The sequence below is a fragment of the Eumetopias jubatus genome, unplaced genomic scaffold, assembly GCF_037043125.1.
Source record: "Eumetopias jubatus isolate StellerSeaLion01/CBP00866 unplaced genomic scaffold, mEumJub1_p1.0 scaffold_10, whole genome shotgun sequence".
Classification (NCBI taxonomy): domain Eukaryota; kingdom Metazoa; phylum Chordata; class Mammalia; order Carnivora; family Otariidae; genus Eumetopias; species Eumetopias jubatus.
In genome coordinates this window covers 13996343-14020281 of record NW_028274816.1, presented here as the reverse complement: position 1 = coordinate 14020281, position 23939 = coordinate 13996343, and the positions used below count along the sequence as shown (strand labels likewise).

The window sequence follows — 23939 nt, the reverse complement described above, 5'->3', positions numbered from 1 at the left end:
AACAGGAAAAGGTACTCTGGTTAGTTGGGAAGTGTGTTTGCTATTAGGGTTGTCTATCTTACATTGTGCTTTCTGTGTTGCCAGTCAATGGAGAATGGTTTAAACTACATGGCCGTGGCATTTGCTATGCAATTGGTAAAAATCCTGTTGGTGGATGAAAGGAGTGTTGCTCATGTTACTGAGGCAGATCTATTCCACACCATTGAAACTCTCATGAGGATTAATGCTCACTCCAGAGGCAATGCTCCAGAAGGGTGAGGATGAAGCGTTTTGGGATCTTTGTATATTCAGACTGTGAAGGAGCTTTAGCAATGAGTGCAGATTTACTAATATTACTTGTTAAAACTACTGTACCTACAATATGTGGGAAGCTTTAGTGAGGGCTAATGTCCCTTGAAGTATGAAAGCTTAACTAACTGCCAAGCCTTCTTGCTGTAGGGCAAGCAGTATGTACAGTGCTGGACTTGGTGTCAAGAGCCCTAGTTTAAGCCCTGGCTCTGCTGCTTTAAAATTTGATTTTAGGGGTAAGTTGACTTACCTGTTCTTGAATAAAATAGAAATAATATTTCAAAGAATTGTTGAGATTAAGATAAATAACAAACCATGGCACATGGTAGGCACACAGTGAATATTTGTTGACTATGAACATCAGCTCCATTTCAACGGGCACAATTTTTGGGGGTCAAGAAGTGGCTTAACCAAGGTCAGTCATTTGTGTATTATGTGCTTTTGAGTAAACAGAGACCAAGGGTAGTTTTGTTTAAATATGGAAACCACTGTTGTGGTTTCTCTTTACAAATTGTCCAGATGTATGTGTGTGAAATCATAACCACGAGTAGACTGATTTTCACTCTGGATTTATTGTACTAGATTGCCCCAGCTGATGGAAGTAGTGCGATCCAACTATGAAGCAATGATTGATCGTGCTCATGGAGGCCCTAACTTTATGATGCATTCTGGAATCTCTCAAGCCTCAGAGTACGATGATCCTCCAGGTCTGAGGGAGAAGGCAGAATATCTTCTGAGGGAATGGGTGAATCTCTACCATTCAGCAGCAGCTGGCCGTGACAGTACCAAAGCTTTCTCTGCGTTTGTTGGACAGGTAGAGCTTTTGGAAAGAAAGGTGCTTTTTATTCAACATAAGTAGGGTGTGATGCCTCCGATATTTAAGCTCAGTATTATGTACCTGTGGTGACAGTTACCTCCATACTCATGTTAACCAAAAATTGTCATCATTACTCTGTTAAATTGAAAAAGCCTATTTCTTTCCTCATTTTTGGACCCTAACCAGTAAATTCAACATTTCATGTCCCCTTTAGTTCTACTTACTCCATTTCAGTTGTCATAGTTATAAAGTCCAGGGGATCAGATAATGAATAATGAAATTGCCAGATGTATGTCGTAATTTTACTAGCTTGATAATCAATAATTGCGGGGATTATGGGCTAATAAATAAAATTTTCATAATAGCTCATGTTTTAAAAAAATAAGAAAACAAAAAACTTAAATATTTAAATGGTGGAGCCTTGTATTATATTTTCTAAATTAAGTAGTTTATTTACCTAAAACTGATTGACATATTATTTTGGAAAATAGTTACCAGTATTTATTTTCATTCGATTTGATCTAAATTGTACCTCAAGTTAAAGTGTTAGGAAAGAAGTTCTTAGAATAATTAGGTTTGGAAAGATGAACAGACGAAAATGTAGGAAGAGAGCTGTAGTACCATTTAGCATTCTGTTGTTGATCATTACTGTCTGTTTTCAGCCACTGGGAGGGATTCATACCCAGTAGTCACTGTGTCCTAATCATATTACTTAATGGCAAAAGTGGTACTTGCGCTGATCTGGCCTTAGAATTCCTTTAGTGGAACTCTTGTAATGTTTATTCAGGGAGAGATACTTGTTTATCTGCTTATTTCTGCAGATTGACTGTTACATTTCTTTAAATTGAGATGAAAGTTTAGGAGTGCTACCAAAGAAAGATTGCAAATTAGATCTATTATCAAATAAATGACTGTGGAAGAGCTGATTTGAATTTTAGAAGTTAGAAATTGGGTTTACTTTTTAAGATGAATGTTACCTTAGTTAAATAAATCATACAAAGTAGGTCTGTACCCTAAAAAATTCTAAAATATACCTCATTGCTAAGGCGTTATTGAATATTTATAGTTTGATTTCTGATTTGGATAGAAGAACTTTGAATCAGTTGGTTTTTGTGATCATCAGTATTTCATGGGTATGGATGTGGCACCTGTCTCAGCTCTTCTGTTGGCTTAATTACTCTTGTTTCTTCTCTCTGTTTAAACAAGGATAATTTATATTTTTCTGTTCTCTTTTGCATCCTTTTGAGAATTCTTTCCTCCTTGCGCTCCCTCTTGATCACAGCAGTTTGCCTTCGTTACCTTCCCCTATTAGTTTTTCAGATTTCAATGTACAAAATCTCTCTGCTGACCTTGCCTAGGGTACATTAATGTCATTTCATTTATTTTATTGCTTATCACGGGACAGTGAAATTGTTTTAAAGTTTCCAAGATAATGCTTAAGTTTTCATTCTGGGCTTGATTTCTTTAAGCACTGCCCTCCCTCTCCCTCTGCAGCCTTAACCCTTACTAAACGGTCTCCTCCTCTTGTACTAGCCAAATAACTTCTCTGTTCTGCTTCACTTCCAAATATATGTCATAAAATTTGTACTTTTATCCTTTAAAACAACATTTTATTTTAAACTGAATATACTTTAAAATGAATTTTCTTTGATACACACTTATACAAATTACTACTTGATTTTCCTGTTGCAGCTAGTTGGAGTTTAAAAAATTTTGTTATTGGTTGAGTCAGTTGCAAGAAATTATCTTAAATTCTGTGGGAAAGTAAAATAGAAATATATGTCATTTAATTTCCTACTTGGGAGAAATATGAATTGGCTAGAATGTCTTTATATGATTTTAGTGGGTTCCTGAAAGTTAGTTTATTTGCCTAGTTAAATTTCCACATTATTTGGCTGTGGACTCTTGTTCAAAATCATCATGTTATTATCTCTTTCTCAACTTCCCTCTTTTCTATTCTCCATTAAAATTAAAACTGAAGAATTCTGTCATGGGTCCTTAATGGAGAAGTCATTTTCATGACACCTTTTTAAAAGTAGGAATTAGAAATGTGACAAGGAATAAATGAGAGAATACCTCTTAAGCATGAAAATTTAAAATTTATGTGTATTGTCTCACTGTGTTTTTTGTATCTATCTATATATATTTTTGTTGTTGTTGTTGTTCCCTTGGTAGATGCACCAGCAAGGAATCTTGAAGACTGATGACCTCATAACGAGGTTCTTTCGTCTGTGTACTGAAATGTGTGTTGAAATCAGTTACCGTGCTCAGGCAGAGCAGCAGCACAATCCTGCTGCTAATCCCACCATGATCCGAGCCAAGTGCTATCACAACCTGGATGCCTTTGTCCGACTCATTGCACTGCTAGTAAAGCACTCAGGGGAGGCCACCAACACTGTCACAAAGATTAATCTGCTAAACAAGGTCTGAACTTCTTTTTTGCCTTAGTCTTGGTACACTTGAAATCTGTGTCAGTGGTTCTCAGGGCCCAGCCTGTTCCCCAAAACATTTTGTAAACATCCCCTTTTCTGTCCTGAAGTTAAATTCGTAGGTAGTATTATAAACATAATCACTAAATTTTAGAAGAGTGTGTTACTTTTAACTAAAAGAACCAAGGTGGTGGGGGAGAAGAGCATATTTCAGTATGTTAATGTTTGGTAATGACTACATTGGAAGATATTTAGATAAAATAAAATTTTCGCCTATATACAGAATCACTGTGAATGGGATGGCTAGACGTGTCCACTGATAATAAATAGATTCGCAACTCAGACACCAGGGGTAACATTGCAGTTGTCTTGATTTTCTGAAAAGGAACAAAATACAGTTTTGTTTTGACATACAGAGTGGAGTTCTGGGAGTTTGACTATTAAAACTGCAAAAACAAACTTAGGAGTCTGGTCTTGGGTAATTACACACAGGTTACCCTGTCCCTCACTCTTCAGTGGGAAAATCAAGTGGAATGCAGGATGGTTCTTTGTATGAAACACTTCTGCAGCCTAAGATCGTCCCTGGCCCCTCCATCTACTAAATGTCAAGAGAAGTATAAACCATGTTGCCTCTTGTCAGCTGCACATCAGACCGGAAGAATTAGGTTTTTTAGATCGTATTAACATAATAGAATATAATGTACCATGCTCATTTTTAGAGCTTTAGGAAAACCAGTGGGTTTGTGGAGAGTATACAGTTCTGGCCGAAGATGATTGAAATTCAGAGAAAATACAAAATTCTGCAGGCCACATCAAACCAGTGTAGGGCCCCTTTAGCTGCCAGCATATAATTGTGTATTCATGTGGCATATATCTTTTTCTTTAATGTGGGGCATAAGAGTACAATAAGAAAGCATGTCTAGTGAGTGGTAAGTGAATTATCTTTATGATTTACAGGCTCTAATCTGTGTACTCTGTAGGTCCTTGGTATAGTAGTGGGAGTTCTCCTGCAAGATCATGATGTTCGGCAAAGTGAATTTCAGCAGCTTCCCTACCATCGGATTTTTATCATGCTGCTCTTGGAACTCAATGCACCTGAGCATGTATTGGAAACCATTAATTTCCAGACACTTACAGCTTTCTGGTGAGTATTAGTGAATTTAATAGAGATTTCTCGTTAAGGTTTGCTATTTTAGTGGTAAAATTTGAGAAATAGTACTCTTGTGGATTTGAGGCATGTTGATTTGAAAAATAGCTACATGTTTTCTACTTACATTGCTGTGTTTACTGTATTTAAGTTGGACCTTGCTTCTGACGAAGGTCTTTTTCTTTCAGCAATACATTCCACATCTTGAGGCCTACCAAAGCTCCTGGCTTTGTGTATGCCTGGCTTGAACTGATCTCTCATCGGATATTTATTGCAAGAATGCTGGCACATACGCCACAGCAGAAGGTGTGGCTGCAGTTTATCTCCTACAGATGAAGACTGTAACTACTTGGAGCTTATTATTAGCACTCTTAGTCATTTAGTAATAATCATACTTCTTCCAGGCTTAGCCAAGAATTATTTAATGTATAGGAAAGTTACAGAGAAGATTTAACCAGTACTTGACTGCCTCTGCCTAGAAGCCATTCTTCAGTGATTAGGGTATTGCTCCTCCAAGTCTGTTGTGAGCGCCATGTGTTAATCTCACTTAAGAACTTTTTTTTAAAAAAGTCAAAACCCTGGAGAACCTTTATATAAAACCAAATGGAGCTCTAGAACCTGCCAGTTTTACAAGTTCTCACTCTAAATGCTAAAGCTCTCACTCTCAAGGGTGATGAAGACCACTGGTCTATATTTGAAGAAACTAGGGTCAAGTCCTAGTAAAGAGTTTTTAAAGTGTAATTGCAAATAAACACAGTTAACATGAGAGGTTTCTCTCCCATCTTGTAATTAAATGGCAAATGAATACTGTAGAAAGCATCCTTGATTAGCCCTTAAGAAGAAAATGTGACTACTTATGTGGTTGGCAAAAAAAGAAAGTGAGATAATCCTTAAATGGAGTGGGTTTTATTTGGTATTCCAGGAGAAGGAACACAGTAACATAATAAAATTGTCCAAAAACGAACATAATTTGTATAATTGGGAGATGATGACAGGCCACGTTTGGTTGAAAATAAGAGGATTTGTGTTGTGAACTTTTTGCAAACTGGATCAGGTTATTGGACAGGAGTTGGAAGTGGGAAAAGAAATGGTTGAGACCTAGGACTTAGTTAAAAGAAGGAATTAAAACAGACCTCTGTCAGTTTCTTAGTTGACGGTTTTGTGTTGTGTCTGAAATTTTCTCAAAGTTTCCTTGTCTTCTTTAAATTTTGCTTATAGGAACAAGGACCTCTCTATGAAATTTCTGGAGGCCCAGACTACCCCCCCACCCCCCTTGAAGATTTTATTAATCTTTAGAAAGCGAGTGCATACAAGCATGGTGGGGGGAGGGGCAGAGGGAGAGAAACTCAAGCAGACTCCCCACTGAGTGGGGAGCTGGACAGGGAGTTAGGTCTCCTGACCCTGAAATCACAACCTAAGCCGAAATCGAGAGTTAGTTGCTCAGCCGAGCCACCCAGGCACCCCTGGAGCCATTTTGTTTTAAATATATTTCTCACTATTGGCATAATTATTCTTACTCCTTTTTCATGCCAGTCTTTAACTGAGGTACTTATGTCCGCATTATCTAGTTATATTAGTATGAAGAAGATAAGTCACAGTGTAGCTGCTTGGGCAGCTTTTTGGTGGTAGAACAACAGCTGAGTGTAATTATGGCTCATGTATATTTCTTTCTTTCAGGGATGGCCTATGTATGCACAGCTACTGATTGATTTATTCAAATATTTAGCGCCTTTCCTTAGAAATGTGGAACTCACCAAACCTATGCAAATCCTCTATAAGGTAATTAATTTGCAGTTGTAAATTGAAAATAATTTGAACTTAAAATTATTTAAACGCTGTCAACTGGGAATATGAGGCCTAATTTTTTTTATTAAGCTTTTTTAAAAAATTATTTGAGAGACAACGTGGAGGGGAAGGGCAGAGGGAAAGGGAGAGAGGGAGCCCGATGTAGGGCTAGATCCCAGGGCCCTGAAATCATGACCTGAGCTGAAGTCAGACGCTTAACAAACTGATCCACCCAGGTACCCCAATTTTTCTATTAAGTTTTTAAAGGATAACAGATATTCAGAAAAGTACAAAAATCAGATGTACTTCATAACCAGTCCCCAAACAGGGTATGGGTAATCATAGGTTCAACTTTAGTAGATACTGCTAGTTTTACAAAATTATGTGTGTCCATTAACTCTTACACCAATGTATACCTGGTATTGTCTGCTTTTTGTTTTAGCCATTTAGGCAGTTGTGCAGTAGGATCTTACTGTGGATTTATTTTGCATAGCCTTGATTTTTTTTTTTTAATGAGTACATTGGCCATTTGGGTATACTTTTGTGATGTTCCTTTTACAGTTTTTTGCTGATCTTTCCACTAGATTATCTGTTTTTCTTATTTTTTTGATAGGAATTCTTCATATATTCTGGATATAAGCCTTTTGTTTTATACAATATCAGACATTTCCCACTCTTGTGGCTTACCTTTTCATTCCCTTAAAAGTAAGGTGTCTTTTGAGGATTGGAAACTTTTATTTTAATGTGTAAAAATGATCAAGTTTTTGATTTCATTAAAAGTTGGCTTTTGTATCTCATGTAAGAAATCTTTGCCAATCCCAAATTGCAATCTCTTCTGCATGCAGTCTGTTTACCATCCAATAACCCATGTTATTCTGGCTTTTATGTTTAGGTGATAAGATCTGTCTCAGATTTATTTTTGTGTATGGTGAGGTTTATTTCCTCCTCCTTCCTTATACTCCCACCCCAGTAAGTAATACACGGCTTTTCAGTAACATTCTTCATTCCCTATTGAATTTATTGGGCACCTTTGTCAAAATAATTGACTGTTTGTGTATGGGTGTCTCTTTAGTTGATCTGTTTATTCCTAGGCCAGTACCACACTATCTTGATTTGTAAGACTATAAAGGCAGAGTAATCAGCAGAGTAAATCCTCTTCAACTTTGCTGTCTTCTAAAGATTATTTTGGCTATTTTGTGTCATTTGCCATTGCATAAAGAACTGCACAGTCAGCTTGACTTCTGGAACCTGGCTGGGATTTAGCTTGAGATTGCAGTGGATCTGTAGATCACTTTGGAGAGAATAGATCTCTATTGAGCCTTTTAATCCTGAACATGTATATTTCTATTTAGTCAGGTCTTTATTTTTACTCTGCAATGCTTTGTAGTTTTCCAGCGTAGAGGTTTTCAGCGAATTATCCTTAGATATTTGATGTTTTTTGTGAAATTGTAAAATATCTTTTAAATTTTTTCCTATTTGTTAGCATATAGAAACAATTATTTTTGTATATTGGCCAGCTACCTTGTAGCTGTATACCTTGCTAAATTTACTTTTTCTGAGAGTTTATTTATGTCTTTTGTGGGGAGAAGTGTATTCTTTTTTTTTTTTTTTTTTTTTTTTAAAGATTATTTGCTAGCTCACTCGCGTGCACAAGCACGGGGAACAGCAAGTAAAGGGAGAAGCAGCTCCCCACTGAGTCAGGAGCCCAGTGTGGGACTCGATCCCAGGACTCTGGGATCATGACCTGAGCTGAAGGCAGAGGCTTAACTGACTGAGCTGCCCAGGCATCCTGAGAAGTATTTCATGGTATTTACGTATAACAGTGGGTTTTTGTTTTACTTTAATTGCCTTATTGCAGTGGCCAGTAACTCCAGTGCAGTGTTGAGTAGAAGATAGTGATAATGGCATGCTTGTCTCCTTAATGATTTTTAGTAATTCACCATTAAGTGTTAATATTTTTATAAATCTGAATACCATTATCTGAATAAGGAAATGCCCTTCTATTCATAATTTGTTGAGTTTTAAAAATCATTAAATGGGATCACTGTGATTTCTATTTCTAATATTTAGGATTTTTGTGTGATTTTTCACATCAAGTTTTGGTATCAAGAGTATGCAAATCTCATTAAAAGAGTTGGAAAAATTTCTTTTTATATTTATTTTTGAGATCGTGAAAATTGTGTTCATTTTTCCTTAAATATTTATAATGAAGATTTTGCCAGTAAAGCCATCTAGGCCTGGATTTTAATCTTTTCAAAGAATCGGCTTTGATTCGCCCTCCTTCAGTACTTTTTAAAACATGTAATTGATTTTGGCTCTTTTCTTGGTTTTCATAAGCTGTTTTTTCCAGCTTCTGAAGTCAGAACCCTTTATGTCTTTTTTTTTTTTTAAGATTTTATTTATTCATTTGAGACAGAGAGCATGAGCAGGGGGAGAGACGGAGAGGGAGAAGCAGGCTCCCCGCTGAGCCAGGAACCCAATGTGGGGTTTGATCCCAGGACCCTGGGATCATGACCTGAGCCGAAGGCAGACGCTTAACCATCTGAGCCACCCAGGTGCCCCAGAACCTTATGTCTTTTAATTAATTAGTTAATATTTGCTGGCCTCTTACAGCATACACATTTAAAGTATAAACTCCCCAAAGCTAGTTTTTGGTGATTTCCAAATGTAAATATTTTGGTAAAAAACCTGTAATTTGTAACTTAAGTTTTACTTAAGTTACATTCATAATAGCATAAATGTTACTCTCATTTCCTAACTTCGTGTGGAAAACAGCCAATGTTTTTCTCGTTTTTTAAAAATAGGGCACTTTGAGAGTGCTGCTTGTTCTTTTGCATGATTTCCCTGAGTTCCTTTGTGATTACCATTATGGATTCTGTGATGTGATCCCACCTAATTGTATTCAGCTAAGAAATCTCATCCTGAGTGCCTTCCCAAGAAATATGAGGCTCCCAGACCCGTTCACTCCTAATCTGAAGGTAAAGTTCCAAACAGTTCAAGGAAAAGAAAGTTATGTCTTAGTATTTGAGTCCTTTCTCTAGTGGTAGACTTATTTAACCCCTCTCTACCTGGCGCGCACGCATGCGCGCACACACGCACACACAAGTTTTGTTAGGTGAGGATGCTCTTTTGCGGGGAGAAATCATGTTATTAAGCCTGCTGAATATTAGTTCACAGTATTTGCCTAGCTCCTATTTTCAGTTAATCTTGATAGTAAATTTATTTTTACAAAACCTCTACTGAGGTGTTGAACCAGTTATTTGCAGGATGGTCCTGATGGCGCAGAATTGCAGAACAGATCGTTTTAATGCTCATATTTCAGAGGTGTTTTTTATGTGCATAGCCCTGATGTGGGCTGATATAGCCCTGATAATTTACGTATTTTGTACTCTTTATTTCACATCCCTTCCCCCCACTCTCCCCCCCCTTTTTAAAGTAGCAGCTATGATGTTCTGTTCTGCTGGGGCATCTTTTCAAAGACTAGGGCTCTTGGTGTGCAGAATCTCCTCTATACTCCTTTTTTGAAATACAGTGGTATACATTAGACCACTTCACAAAAGGTACCTGTCCTGCCTTAATTTAGAAAGATAATTTTTCTTAGATGATTTACTACAGAATGAGAGATTCCTATCATTTTGGAGATAGATTCTTTAAAGATTAATAAAAAGTGGCAGCTCTCATCAAGACATTTACAGTGTGCAGTTTTTGGAAAAGAATCTACCACTTTTTAAGGTAGAGAGAATTTGCTGTTAACTTCTACATATACTTCTGGTTTTGACTATTGTATCTGTCTGTGGCAGGTGGATATGTTGAGTGAAATTAACATTGCACCCCGGATTCTTACCAATTTCACTGGAGTGATGCCACCTCAGTTCAAAAAGGATTTGGATTCCTATCTTAAAACTCGATCACCGGTTACTTTTCTGTCTGATTTGCGGAGCAACCTACAGGTTAACTGGTTTGACTTAAACTTTTAGCTGTGTCTTTCATAGAAAGCATTTTGTATGCATAGTCCTGTGAGTGGCCTATTTGGGAATTAGTGTTTTCTTTTTTATTTTTTTTTAAAGATTTTATTTATTTGAGAATGAGAGAGCACATGAGAGGGGGGAGGGTCAGAGGGAGAAGCAGACTCCCTGTTGAGCAGGGAGCCCGATGCGGGACTCTATCCTGGGACTCCAGGATCATGACCTGAGCCGAAGGCAGTCGCTTAACCAACTGAGCCACCCAGGCGCCCTTCTTTTTTCTTCTTAAAGATTTTATTTATCTGTTTGAGAGAGAGAGAGAGAAAGAGCATGAGCAGGGGGAGGGGCAAAGGGAGAGGGAGAAGCAGATTCCCAGCTACGTAGGGATCCCGATGGGGAACTCGATCCCAGGATCCTGGGATCATGACCCGAGCTGAAGGTAGACACTTAACTGACTAAGCCAACCAGGCGCCCCTGAGAGTTAGTGTTTTCAACTGGATTTAAAAATTTTAAAACATGGGCGCCTGGGTGGCTCAGTTGGTTAAGCGACTGCCTTCGGCTTAGGTCATGATCCTGGAGTCCTGGGATCCGAGTCCCGCATCGGGCTTCCTGCTCGGCAGGGGGTCTGCTTCTCCCTCTGACCCTCTTCCCTCTCGTGCTCTCTGGCTCTCATTCTCTCTCTCTCTCAAATAAATAAATAAGTAAAATCTAAAAAAATAAAAAATTTTTTTAAAACATAGTGTTATTTCTAATGGATGAAATTAACTGGGTTATGCATTTTTCTAGTTCATCTTATCACTGACACAACGCTGTTGCCTTGAAAGAGGTAACCAGGGAATAGGCTCATTTTCTGTAAGAATAATACTGATAATCGGTCCGTCAGTCCTCCCAAGATTGTTCTTAAATGGATTCTGGTTTAGTTTGCTGTACAGAAGAGGACTTGAAATTGTGTTATCTTTCCAGTCTTTCCACACCAGAGAACTACTTTTCCCCTCTCCAAATATTTTTTTTTTTCTTTTTTAATGTTTTAATTTATTTGACAGAGAGGGAACACAAGCAGGGGGAGTGGAGAGGGAGACGCACGCTTCCCGCGAAGCGGGGAGCCCGATGCGGGGCTCCATCCCAGGACCCCGGGACCACGACCTGAGCCGAAGGCAGATGCTTAACGACTGAGCCACCCAGGCGCCCCAAATATTTTTCTTTTTTCTAAGATTCGTTCATCTCCATACCCAGTGTGGGGCTCAAACTCACAACCCCATTATCAAGAGTCCCACACTGCACCGACTGAGCCAGCGAGGCGCCCCTCCAAATATTTTTTTATAGTTGAGATAATGCATAGTCTGATTTCACAAACTTTACTTTTTTCCTGATACCTGTTAAAGCTTTGGCTTCCAAAGGGAAATCATGTTTCTGTTAATTGACCCAACTACCCTTAGGCTGCTGTGTAATTTGTTCAGCAACCTCACAAAGTCAAGCAGATTTCTAAAATTTAAATCACAGGTGTTGAGAGCAGCAGTTCAGCTTTTCTGTGAACGCATAAAATGGGTTTAGAAATACTGAATGCTCTGTGAAAATAAGCAGCTTTGTTTTGTTCATTTAGGTATCCAATGAGCCTGGCAATCGTTACAACCTCCAGCTCATCAATGCACTGGTGCTCTACGTAGGGACTCAGGCCATTGCACACATCCACAACAAAGGCAGCACGCCATCAATGAGCACGATCACCCACTCGGCTCACATGGACATCTTCCAGAACCTGGCTGTGGACTTGGACACTGAAGGTGAGTAAAGCCAGCCCATTCTGAGTAAGTTTTCTGCATCACAGTTTGATCATAAAAATATTTTAAGCCACAATAGACAATTGCTTTATCAGTGTTTATGGCTCTTTAAAAATTTTTATTTTAATCCCAGTTACCACAGTGTTAACATTTTTCAAGTGTACAATACAGTGATTCAGCAGTTCCATACATCACCCGGTGGTCACGCTCCTTAATATCCATCACCTGTTTAATCCACCCCCACCCCTGGTAACCGTCAGACTGTTCCCTATAATTAAAAGTCTGTTTCTTGCTTTGACTCTCATTTTTTTCCTTTGCTTGTTTTGTGTCTTAAATTTCATGTATGAGTGAAATCCTGTGCTATTTGTCTTTCTCTGCTGGCTATTTTATCTTTAATTGTATAGTATCTGCTTAATGCAAAACTTTTGGAAAAATGGAAAGAAATACCCAGAATCCTACCACATTACTAATATTTCAGTGTATATGATTATAGTATTTTTTTTTTGAAGATTTTATTTATTTGACAGAGATAGAGCTAGAGAGCACAAGCAGAGGAAATGGCAGAGGGAGAGGGAGAAGCAGGCTGTGCACTGAGCAGGGAGCCCGATGCGGGACTTGATCCCAGGACCCTGGGATCATGACCTGAGCTGAAGGCAGACGCTTAACCATCTGAGCCACCCAGGCACCCAGTATTTTTTTTTTTTTTTAAGATTTTATTTATTTGACAACAGTGAGAGAGGGAACACAAGCAGAGGGGGAGTGGGAGAGGGAGAAGCAGGCTTCCCGCAGAGCAGGGAGCCTGATGTGGGACTCGATCCCAGGACCCTGAGATCATGACCTGAGCCGAAGGCAGATGCTTAACGACTGAGCCACCCAGGCGCCCCTACAGTATTTTTTTTTAGTGTGAAAATAAACATGTTCCTTTTGCTAGCCGCTCTTTAAAAATAAGCTTATCTTACATTGTTTTGTTAGCCTGCCTTTCCCCCAGCATTTATGTCTGTCAGGCAACTTGTTAAATATTAGGTATATAAAAATTAATGGATAGGACTTTACTTAATCTGCTTTGCAGAAAGTGACAGTACAATTCTTCCCGTAGGTTGCATCTTGCCTGGTTGAATCACATTTCTTTTGGTCTTCTATATTCATTCTTAGACCCCAGTAGGTACTAACCAACTACATAGTCTTGCTTATTTTAACACACAAGTACTTTATTAAAAAAAAAAAAAAAAAAATCTTTTTAAAAAGTAGGCTTGAGCCCAACAGGGGGCCTGAACTCATGACCCTGAGATTAAGAGTTGGACTATGCCTAACCATCTGAGCCACCCAGGTGCCCTTTTAACACACATAAACTTTAAAAAGGATACCTTTTAACTTTGCTGACAATTCTTGAGAGGATAGTTAATCTTGATATACATACACTTGTCTATTTGTAGAAGGGATTTGAGACAGTGTAAAGTCAAGATTTAACAAGACTGAATACCATTACGTCCAGAGCCCAGCAAAAAAAAAAGGGGGAGGGAGTAGCGTTACAAATATGAGTAATATCAAGCAGAGGCAGACAACCAGATCCAGTTACTGTAGGTATTTTATTCCAGTGTAGTCTCAACTAGCAGTTCTCAGAATGTGGACTGGAAGCCCAGGGGATGTCTCCAAGACCTTTTTAGAAGAGCTGTGGGTCAAAACTCCTTTCACAGTAATGACAGTGTGTGTGTGTGTGTGTGTGTGTGTGTGTGTTTGCACTCATGTTGTCAGGAGTGTACAGTGGAGTTTTCCAGGGGCTACATGAAACCTAATAGTGGAACACATTGAACACAGGGCAGAAGAATCCAGCTCCCTCCTATTAAGTGACATTAAAGAAATCCGTGAAATTAAGAGTGATACTTTGTTTTCCTGAAAAATGCTTATATGCATTGGGTGTGTTTTTAAATATTTAAAAAAAAATTAATGTGGAAAATACAGACCTCCCCCCTCCCCGAAATGGAAACACTGGAGACCTAAGAACCACTGGTTGAAACTAAAGGATACTGAGTCTCTATCAGAAATCCATACCCTAGCCTCTCAGAATGATTTGTCTTTTTACATTGGCCTTTCACATGAAGCATGTCTGCAATAAACTGAGCTTTCTCAATTTCTAGGTCGGTATCTCTTCCTGAACGCCATTGCAAATCAGCTGCGGTACCCAAATAGCCACACTCACTACTTCAGCTGTACCATGCTGTACCTTTTTGCAGAAGCCAACACTGAAGCTATCCAAGAACAGATTACAAGGTAAGGGAGAAGTTTTTTAGATAATTCTAAGTGGTGCCTCTTCCCCTTTATTATGATTTTTTTTTTCAGTGTTCATTGAGTATCTTCTACAGGTCCATTTAAGACATCTTTTACAATGTGTTAAATAGGATGTAGTTGTGAGCAAAATGGACATTGTTCCTGCCCTAGCAATTAATTAGTCTGATGGACACAAAATGACAAGTAGAGAATTACAACTTGTTTTTAATGAAAGGTACCAGCATTTTGATTGAAAGTCAACAGTTTCTCTCAGGTGGTGGTGGTGATGACATTTTTTATTCAGATTCCTGAATCCACACAGGCCTATTAAAAGCCATGTTAAAGAGCTTGGGCTTTTCTTTATCCTCTAGGTTGAGAAGTTTGAAGGAGAAATAAGATGATACTTGTGGGTTTTTTTTTCCTTTTTCTTTTTTGATATAATGATGTGTTGCAGATTGCTTAGACTGTGTATATAGTTTGGAGATTGGGCAATGGGTAGATTCTGGTGAGAGAGAGATACACGCATTTTAAAAATGCGTGGCCAGACTTTAAATCTGATACTGTCATCCTTACTTTTTACCTTAGCTCAGTCTTCTAGGCTAACGGGAAGAGGCAGGATTCAAACCCAGGTTTTCTAATTCCAGAAACCACCTGCATTAACTATGGTGGGGGGTGGGTGTGTGGGTGTGGGTGTGTGTACACGTACGTACCCACCTGTCCTTAGTAAAGCTAGTAACTTTTGCCTGTAGTTTAGTAATCAAGGAAAAAAGGTAAAGGAGATAAATTTTTAGGTTTCTGTATGCATTACCTAATCTTTTTTTCCCTTCAGGGTTCTCTTGGAACGGTTGATTGTAAATAGGCCACATCCTTGGGGTCTTCTTATTACCTTCATTGAACTGATTAAAAATCCAGCGTTTAAGTTCTGGAACCATGAATTTGTACACTGTGCCCCCGAAATTGAAAAGTGAGTTTAAAGTAATTTTTTAATTGTCTAAGAATGAGAAACATATAATAGGTGATTAAGAAGGTAACGATAGCCAAAGCTAATGTGACCCAAGGTGCTGCCAGGTCTGAAATTTTTCTCACAAACTTGTAATTGTCTCTGTTCTTAGGTTATTCCAGTCGGTTGCACAGTGCTGCATGGGACAGAAGCAGGCTCAGCAAGTAATGGAAGGGACAGGTGCCAGTTAGATGGAACTGCATCTCTGCTGTAAATGTGTCAGCCTGGAGGTCCCACTGCACCAGGTTTATAAACTGGCTGAAGAATCCTTTCAGCTCCTCCTGACTTTCCCAGCCCTTTGGTTCTCGGGTACCTGCCCCAATTACTGTTTGGGTCAGCTTCCTGTGTATGTGGGCACGTTCCAAAGTTTAAATGCATTTTTTTGACTTGGCCAAAATTTAGAAGATGCTGTGAATATCATTTTGAACTTGTGTAAATATATGAAAGATAAAACCTTTGTCTGGAACTTCTTGGGTTTGTGCAAAATGTGTCCAAGGCAAGTAGATAAACTTGGTACCTGCCCAGCTTGTAACTGAAAGGCTGTTGACGCCATGCACTTGTCTGGGGATATAACATAGCTCCATGTCTTCTGACATTCCTGGTGTCCCAAAGAATAGCAAAAAAGCCAGTTTAAATAATGTGTAACTTATTTTTTTAATGTGGACAGGGGACCCTGAAAATCATAAAGTTGTTAAATACGTGTATGTGCTACTATTTGGTATGCTTAGGGAACATGGGAAGAGCTCACAATTGAGATCCCATGGATTTTTGTTCTGCCTCTTCCCCAGATCTAAAGCTGACTGCTGGGAGAGCATCATTTTCTCATTTCTACTGGAGAACTACCCCCTTAGGCCCCGAGATGCAGTCAGCTCTTTTTATAAAGGGAAACCAGACCACACCTAAAAGTGTCCCTGGCTCTCTCCTCATACTTGTAAATTGTGGGAAAGGGGACTAATAGTGTATGAACTGCCCTTCCCCATCATCCCAGTGCATAGCCGTATAGGCTATGTTGAACAACAAAGTCAAAAGGACCAATACAGCCCCTTTTTTAAGGATTTTGAATGTTTTGTAAATGTATTGGTCCACGTGTTGTATTTTGTAGCCTTTCTAGTTCCTGGGCTCTAGCGCCCTTGTATGTGTATGCATACTGTAGTCAAACATTAAAGTCATGACACACACGTGAGTCCACTGTGCCTTTCTCAGTAGCAGCAGCCAGTGCTGGTGGTGAGGAGGAAAGTGGACCACTCAGGCTCACAGAGCCTGGGGCCATTGGGAAACATCACTTCTTGCTGAATGATAGATCTTTCCCGCTAATCTGGCATGTTTCAACAGAAAATCACTGGAGCAGGTTTCTTTGGTTAAAGAATTACATTTTCCTTACCCTTTCTCATGGTATTTTGATATATTTAAAATTTATGCCACTTAAAATACACCTTTTAATGATTGTCAAGTTTTATGGCCACAGAGGACAAAAAGGTTCAAGATTAAATAGAAATTTTAACAAGTAAGGTTTGAATGTCATTGGTGTCTTAGGGTTTCTTCCCTTAAGGGTGAGTTGTCCTTAAGGGTGAGTTGTGCCATCTAGAGCAAACCTCAGACTGCTGAGTGCCAGGGCCATAGCTCGTCAAACCCTCGAACAGGAAACTAAGTCTTGGAAAAAAGCTTGCTCAAAATTGAGACCCAGGTCTCCTTTTTACTAAATGCTAGACTACAATGAAGACCTTAATACTGTCACATTTCTGCTAACTCTGGTTCAAACTGAGAATAAAGCAGTTAAAAGATTTATTGGTCTTAGTAAACCATCAGCAATTCCCAAGTCTGCTGTGCCCAGTCACAGTTCACCCTTACCTCAGAGTTAACCCTAGCACACCACCTCTGCTCCTTTTCCTTTTGGTGTTTAATAAAAGGAAAAGCAAAAGATCCACATTTTCCTTTTTTTCAACCATCAGTGAACATTTGAATAAAGTTCTTCTCATCGATGTTCCTTCAGGCAACACGGAACCTGTTAAGTTGTCAGTTCCAACAACTGATGTAAGATCATCTTCTGACCATAGCGAACCTGCAGGGCCTGCTGTTCCCTCCAGCTGAGTTTGGTGTAGACCTCCTTGTTACTGAGTAAATCTTGTTCAGATTTTAAGTCTGTGGCATAGGTTTGCAGGGTCAACAAAACACTGTTCCGAAGAAGCTGTTTCCATGATTCTTTGAGATTGGGGATATTTGTGATTGTCAAGCTGTCGTCTTCCCTTTTATTATCTCCCCATCCATCCTTCGCTTTAAACTCTCTGAACTCCTCAGCAGGCATGCATAGGACCTAGAAGCAATCATTGGGCCTTTCAATTAGGCATTTAATTGCCCTGTAACTGTGAATTTCTGAATTTAGAGAAGCTGATCTTGGCAGCATTTAAGTGTGCTCTCCCTCCATCCCATGTTTCCTTTCTCATTTGGCTTTATCTAGTTCTAAATACATTGGCCATTGCTCAGCCCTTTACCTTGAGTGTGGTGGTTAGTTCCTCTTCAGTCAGTACCTCCTCACGCCCAATCACAAAGGCTCCCTCTTCCCCAACCATCTCCAGTTTGCATAAGAAATCCCAGCGTTCATGCAGTAGGAGCCTTTCAGCTTCAGCTTTTGTTCCTGTAGATAGTAATAGTGTCAAAGTCTGCATATACCCAGCAGTTCCTTTCTTCTAAGTCTACTACCCGGTCTCCAAAAAACGGGCAACTGCTCTCTTAGAGACATGTCCACTGGTGTCCCAAGATTGGATCAGACACTCACCCTGTAATGCTGCTTCACGAACTGTCACCATCTGAATGTCAGCTGTGTCATCCGTGTTGTCAGGATATGGTTCAACAAAACCATACATATGAATCAGTTGCCAGTTAGCCATTTGCCCATAAGTGTTGAAAATTTCATGGCCTTTAGGAATGGGCTGAGTGGCCACCATCCGAAGACAATTCTGGGGTGGAAGGGAGAAGCTTGGACCAGGCCCAACACATGCCTGGCCAGCCCCATGAAGATTAAGTCCCTCTTAGGAAGAGCTTTCCAGTGGGTACAGTTCAGCAATGGGACTGATGATATATACCTACCAACATTTTACTTTTAGTTCCTATTAAGATCCTATATAGGCATACCTCAGAGATTGTATGTAGGTTCAGTTCCACACCACCACAAAAAAAAGCAAATACTGTTTTAAAAAAAAGTCCCAGTGCCTATAAAAATGTACCTGTCTTAGAAAACAGCTTTTTTTGCTAAACAGTGCTAACCACCATCTGAGCTTTCTGTGAGTTGTAATTACTGATCAGATCACCAAAACAAATACAGTAGTAATGGAAACGTTTGAAATATTGCAATTCTTGCAATTTTAATTCTTCCCAAAATGGGACACACAGACATAAAAGTGGTGTTGGAAAAATGGCACTGATAGACTTGCTCAACACAGGGTTGCCACAAACCTATTTGTAAAAAGTACAATATCTGAAGTGTAATATGCCTACACAGTAGGATGAAAGAGGTGAGACAAAGGTCAAGTTCAGCCTCATTGATTTATTAGGTGAACCTCTGCTCAGTCATCCTCAGTACTTAAAAAGCTGCTAGCTTTTAGAAATGAACAATTAAACCCAAAGTAGGAATGGCAGATGGAGGCCAGGATTAAAAAACAGCCATTCCCTAATTCCATGAACTTGGATCTTTTCTTGTAACTTTCCACCTAGCAAATGGAATTGATAGAACCCTGGTATCATCTTAAACCTGACCTATGACCATCCCCTTTCCTTCCCCTTCTTCCCAAAAAGTACTGACAGTACAGCCAACCTCTAGCACCAAATAAATGATGGCAGTAGCTTAGCAGAGAAATAACCACAACTTACTTGGTGGGTATTGAGGTTCTGTGTTCAAACTATTTGAGTGGAATACGCAAACTAAACAAGAAAAGCTAACTTCACCTATGCCTTTTTATCATGAGGAGAATGGACCCCACTTAGCCCAACTACCAGGCCAGCATAAATGACAGGCACTGGTTTGAATCAAATGCCTGATTGTCAGTGCACATAAGAACGAGAACTGAGAGGGATCCACTCACTGGAGAGTATTCTAGATTGGCATTATGATTGGCTAAATGGTTTAGTATGTCTGCAGCAGGCACCATCAAAGGGGAGTTTGGCTCCTTTTCATCATCCTCTTCCTCCAGTGGTTCCTGAAAGCTGCCACAGAGAGAACTTTGCTAAAGCCCAGTGTAGGGTGAGAGACTGGGGTGTGGTTCATTGTTCTTTCCCCTCTCATCCCTCAAAAGAGTTCTAAAGAAAAAAGTCCTGCAAGGTTCCTCTCACTGACCTGTAGGCCATCACAAGAGCCACGAGCTGGCGGTAGAGTTCCAGGGAGCGGACCCTGGGGCTGAAAAGATCAGGGTGGGCTTCCATGAAGGGCAACACGATGGAATAGTATTCGCTGCGGATGTTGGCCAAGTCCTTCTCCACGGCCTCCGGTACACCTGTGCCCTGCAGCAGTCGCCGGCGCTCCTCCTCGGGCCTGCAGTGACACCCCACCCGGGTTCCCTTCACACACCCCACCGGGACTAGTGCCTGGGAACCCGGTCGCCGGGCCAGGACGCTTCGAGCCAGGCTCCGGTGCTGGCGCTCCCCACCCCTACTAAGGCTCTCACCAGAACATGGGGTGCTCCAAGCGGCCCAGCTCCGGCCAGAGCGCAAAGTAGGGGCTCCAGGGCGAGGCCGGGGCCTGCAGCTCGTGCAGCAGCGCCAGCAGCAGCGGCACCCAGCCCGACTGGCTCTGCAGCGCGCCTCGCTCTGAGGGAGACACGGAAGTGAGAGACGCGGCGGTGAGAACCCCGGCGCCGCTGCGCGGCCCGCCTCCCGGTCCCATCCCCGCCGGCGCACCCACCTCGCTCCAGCAGGCCGCCGATGGAGCAGGTGTGCTGCGACAGGAGCGCGGCCCGCGGCACGGCGAACAGCAGCTCCCCGGGCTGCACGCTCTCCCGGGCCACCATGCCGTAGCCGGCCACCGTGCCCTGCCGGCTCACCGCCACCTGGACGGGGGAGCGGCCGGTCCGAGCGAGCCTGCGTCCCCGCCGCGCCCGCCCGCCCGCACCCCCGCCTCCTCACCTTGGGACTCAGCTCCAGCCCCACCTGCCGGCACCAGCTCAGGAAACCGGCCACCGGGTCCGGGTCCGCGTCGCCGCCGCCCACAGGCCCCGCCACCTGGAACGAGCGAGCGCCGTGGAGAGGACCCGCCCCGGAGAACGCGCGGGACGCGGGAGGAGACGGAGGCGCGCGCGGAGAATGGGCTCTGGGTGGGGGAGGGGACGCGGAGGGCGGCCAGGGACCCGCGCGAGCGAGGGAGAAGAGGCGCGGGACCGCACTGCGGGCGCGGTAGGGAGGAGGAAACGGGCGGACCCCGCTCCCGTCCCCCGCGACTTACCCGCCCGCGCTTCGCCTGCGTCGCCATTGTCGAGGCCGCTCGGCCCCGCGGGTCAGGAGCTCCGCGCTGGTGCTTCCGGCGTCCCGGGAAAGGCCTGTGGGGGGCGGGGTTTATAGCCCCGCCCCGCGCCACGTGACGTTCGTCCCGGAGTCCACGCGGAGAGCGATGGGGGTTTGCACCTGGTCAAGTCATTCCTCCTGAGAACGTCCTTCTGGAGCCCGGGTGTCTCCAGCTGGGTGTAGAACACGGGCGGTCCAGTCCGGGAAGACGTATCTCTGTACCGCCTCGAGCCTGGTTCTGAGCAAGGCTCAACTCTCTCCCCTTTGGTCCCCAGGAGCTGAGATATTTCGGAGAAGTCCAGGTGAAGAACAAAATTCAGTTTCTGGATACCAACGCGAGGGCCTCCCGGCTGACCTGCTGTGAGCGCACTCAGGTGGGCGGGCAGCCTGCCTCCCTGATCGGGACTCCTCGTTAGCCAGGGTAATCGAACCATTTTATTTGCTCAGAGCAGGTGTGTGCGCGCGTGCGTTTCGGAGTGCCGTGGGGCAGGTTGTATTTCCGAGGGGCATGGGAAGGGTTCCCAGAACTGGAATAACCCCCCTGTGCCCGCACTCGCTAGTATATCCCTGTTTTTCATCATACGCATAGCACATGGTGGGTTTTTTTAATTTACGTGCTTTATTAGTTGACATATAGCAGGTACTCTGTGTCTGTTGAGTGAATGAGTCAGAAATGATGGCTAAACATAACAAAGTAGCATGCTGTTAAGAAAATGAAGCAGGGTTTTGAAGTCCTGCCAATGCCAAAGCCAGCTCCTAGCTTGGCTTCTTAGGGCAAATCCCTTATCCTGAAGCTCCGTTTCCTCAGCTGTTAAACTAAGATAATATATATCTTGTGGAATTAATGTAAGGATTGGTGGGGCACCTGGGTGGCTGTTAAGCATCTGCCTTTAGCTGGGTTCGTGATCTTAGGGTCCTGGGATCGCCCAGCTGAGCTCCTGCTTCTCCCTCTGCCTCCCCCCTCCCCCACCCATGTTCTCTCTCAAATAATTCTTTTTAAAAAATGTAAGGATTGTTAAGATAATGTGTTAAGAAATGGAAATAAGTGGGGCACCCAGCTGGTTCAGTTGTTAGAGCATGTGACTCTTGATCAACCAACGGGTGGTCCTGAGTTCAAGCCCCAAGGCTGGGGGTAGAGTTAAAAAAAAAAAACCCAAAAACAGAAATAGAAACATGGAATGGGAACTCCTGCACACTCAGTCCCACGTAAACCCAGGAAGCACCAACCTCAACGTGGCCTCAAAAAGCTTCCCGTGATGGGCCTGGCGTCACCATACTCAAATTCTTCATTTCCTTATTAGTTTGCCAACACAGTTAGCTCTTTCTACTTTGACAAGGGTTTTTATTTGTTTTACATTTTGTCATCTCAAAGTTTCATGACATCAGCCACCAGAATACACAAAATTAGGTTCTTCACTTTATACAGAGAGGAAAATAATAAACTCCATTAAAAGTTCACTTTGACCAGAGACAACCTCCTATGGAAAACCACACGCAGGAAGACCCAATATACATATATATATATAATGTATAGATATTTATAGATATCTCATCTGAAAGAACACAGAAAAAAAAAATCCAAGGTCTGCAGCGCTATCTACAGTAAGAGGGATTAATTCTACCAGCTTTTCAAACAGTCACATTTGATATTCAAAGGAAGCACATGAGTGAATAGAACTGGGGACAGACTAACACTCCACCAGGCTCTAGAGCAGTCTAGTAATGGCTTAAGATTCTAGAAGGGGGTGATATGTGCCAAGGAAAGATGGATGCAGGTGTCCGCGCAGCCTCAGAGCACCTCACAACAACTGTCCCCTCCGCAGCCCTGCAGTTTTCATTGCTCTCTCCCCTCATTTCAAAATGGGGTTTGGCAATTGATTTAGGCTCCAAGACCAGTGGCTCTGGTTTTTGGGCCAGGAGATTCTCCCTGATAGTGTGGGTGGGTGGGATGTGTATGGCACAGTCCTGGGCTTCAGGTGAAAGGAGGGGACCGGGGTGTATGAAGAGCCTTTCTCCTCTGCCTGGCCCTTGTTCACTTCAGAAACCTGGGAGGTGACTCCCACCCCAGGACCCAGCAAGCCCCAGCCCAAACCACTCCAGTGGTCCTGAGATGGCAGTGGGGGCCTGCAGAAGTCTCACTACCTTATTCCATTTCTCTCCAAATAAACTGTCTTCTTAGTGATGCCCACAGAAAATATTGGCATAGCTTGACCACGACCAGAAACAACACCATGTTTCTGGTGGCCTTGGACACACAGCTGCTGATTGGGTTGTCCTCCATGGAACTGGGAATCTCAGCCACCACTGCCTCCAGCCACATCCTGGCTCCTGAAGGCAGACACCAGGAGGTTCTTGGGTGTGCCCAACCCTCATGGGCTATTCCAGCATTTAAGCTCAGCCCCCAAATCAGGTCCCAATGGAGATAGAGAATCAGGCAACTTTCTACCACAGGGCCTTGGCTCAGACATGGGACAAGGCCAGGAGGTGGTGGAGTGTGTGGGCTGAGACAGTCTGTGGGGTTCCTGCCTCTTAGGTCCTCTGTGTTCTGTCTTCTTTGGGCAGAGAAACCCTGTTCGGTCCCTGCCTGCCTGGCCCTATATCACCAGGCCAGCCCAGAGAGCACCAGGAATACAGCTGCCTGGTAGGAGCGCCCCCTTGTGGCTATGGTTCTGATGATTGTCACATGTGCAAAAAGAAACAGATGTGCTTGGTGGAGGAGATGGGGAGAAAAAGGGCCTGCAGAGCTCCAGGGCTCCTGCCTCCTAGTGCTCCCCAATGCTGCCTCCTGGTTTGTCACCTCCGTACCTGAGCTGGACCTTGTGACCTGCTGTCCCAACACACCACCTCAAAACCCCATCCCATCCTCAAATCTGCCTGCCCAAGGGGGTCATCCCATGCTTGCTTCAGTCTAGGAAATTATCCTGGATCTTGCCCAGAGGAGGACTCGAACTCTCTCCTTAGCAAATCCCCTTCCTCCCTGT

At 42.4% G+C, this 23939-nt stretch overlaps 2 protein-coding genes across 7 annotated transcripts in view; one reads left to right on the top strand and one right to left on the bottom strand.

Moving 5' to 3' along the window:
* The window catches only part of CNOT1 (CCR4-NOT transcription complex subunit 1), a 114001-nt gene extending 97352 nt beyond the window's left edge, over positions 1–16649 (top strand). For 3 of the 6 annotated variants that reach the window (XM_028095911.2, XM_028095917.2, XM_028095904.2), the window contains exons 38-49: positions 85–254; positions 871–1102; positions 3281–3529; positions 4515–4678; positions 4870–4987; positions 6359–6460; positions 9271–9444; positions 10267–10416; positions 12029–12209; positions 14342–14474; positions 15301–15435; positions 15584–16649. In XM_028095911.2, coding sequence (XP_027951712.1) covers positions 85–254; positions 871–1102; positions 3281–3529; positions 4515–4678; positions 4870–4987; positions 6359–6460; positions 9271–9444; positions 10267–10416; positions 12029–12209; positions 14342–14474; positions 15301–15435; positions 15584–15662 — 1887 coding nt within the window. In that variant the 3' untranslated portion in view covers positions 15663–16649. Of the gene's footprint in view, positions 1–84; positions 255–870; positions 1124–3280; positions 3530–4514; positions 4679–4869; positions 4988–6358; positions 6461–9270; positions 9445–10266; positions 10417–12028; positions 12210–14341; positions 14475–15300; positions 15436–15583 lie in introns of all 6 variants that reach the window. The other 3 variants (XM_028095889.2, XM_028095897.2, XM_028095882.2) reach the window with 1 other exon arrangement.
* On the bottom strand, positions 13422–20941 carry SETD6 (SET domain containing 6, protein lysine methyltransferase). Its single transcript, XM_028095925.2, has 9 exons — positions 20900–20941; positions 20584–20679; positions 20363–20507; positions 20127–20268; positions 19799–19993; positions 19548–19668; positions 18245–18425; positions 17961–18103; positions 13422–17782 (listed from the first exon to the last, which is right to left on the bottom strand). Exons 1-9 carry the CDS (start codon positions 20924–20926, stop codon positions 17477–17479), a joined length of 1356 nt encoding a protein of 451 aa, XP_027951726.1. The 5' UTR covers positions 20927–20941; the 3' UTR covers positions 13422–17476.
* Positions 20942–23939: the final 2998 nt, after the last annotated feature.

Bases quoted from the DNA above. Each gene is read 5' to 3' on its own strand.
- SETD6 (XM_028095925.2), bottom strand. From the start codon at position 20,926: ATGGCGACGCAGGCGAAGCGCGGGCGG. The intron at 18,104-18,244 runs GTGAGTGTCTGA...TACTATCTACAG, and splicing joins TCGTGAAGCAGCATTACAGG to GAACAAAAGCTGAAGCTGAA. The intron at 17,783-17,960 runs GTAAAGGGCTGA...GATTGCTTCTAG, and splicing joins AACTAACCACCACACTCAAG to GTCCTATGCATGCCTGCTGA.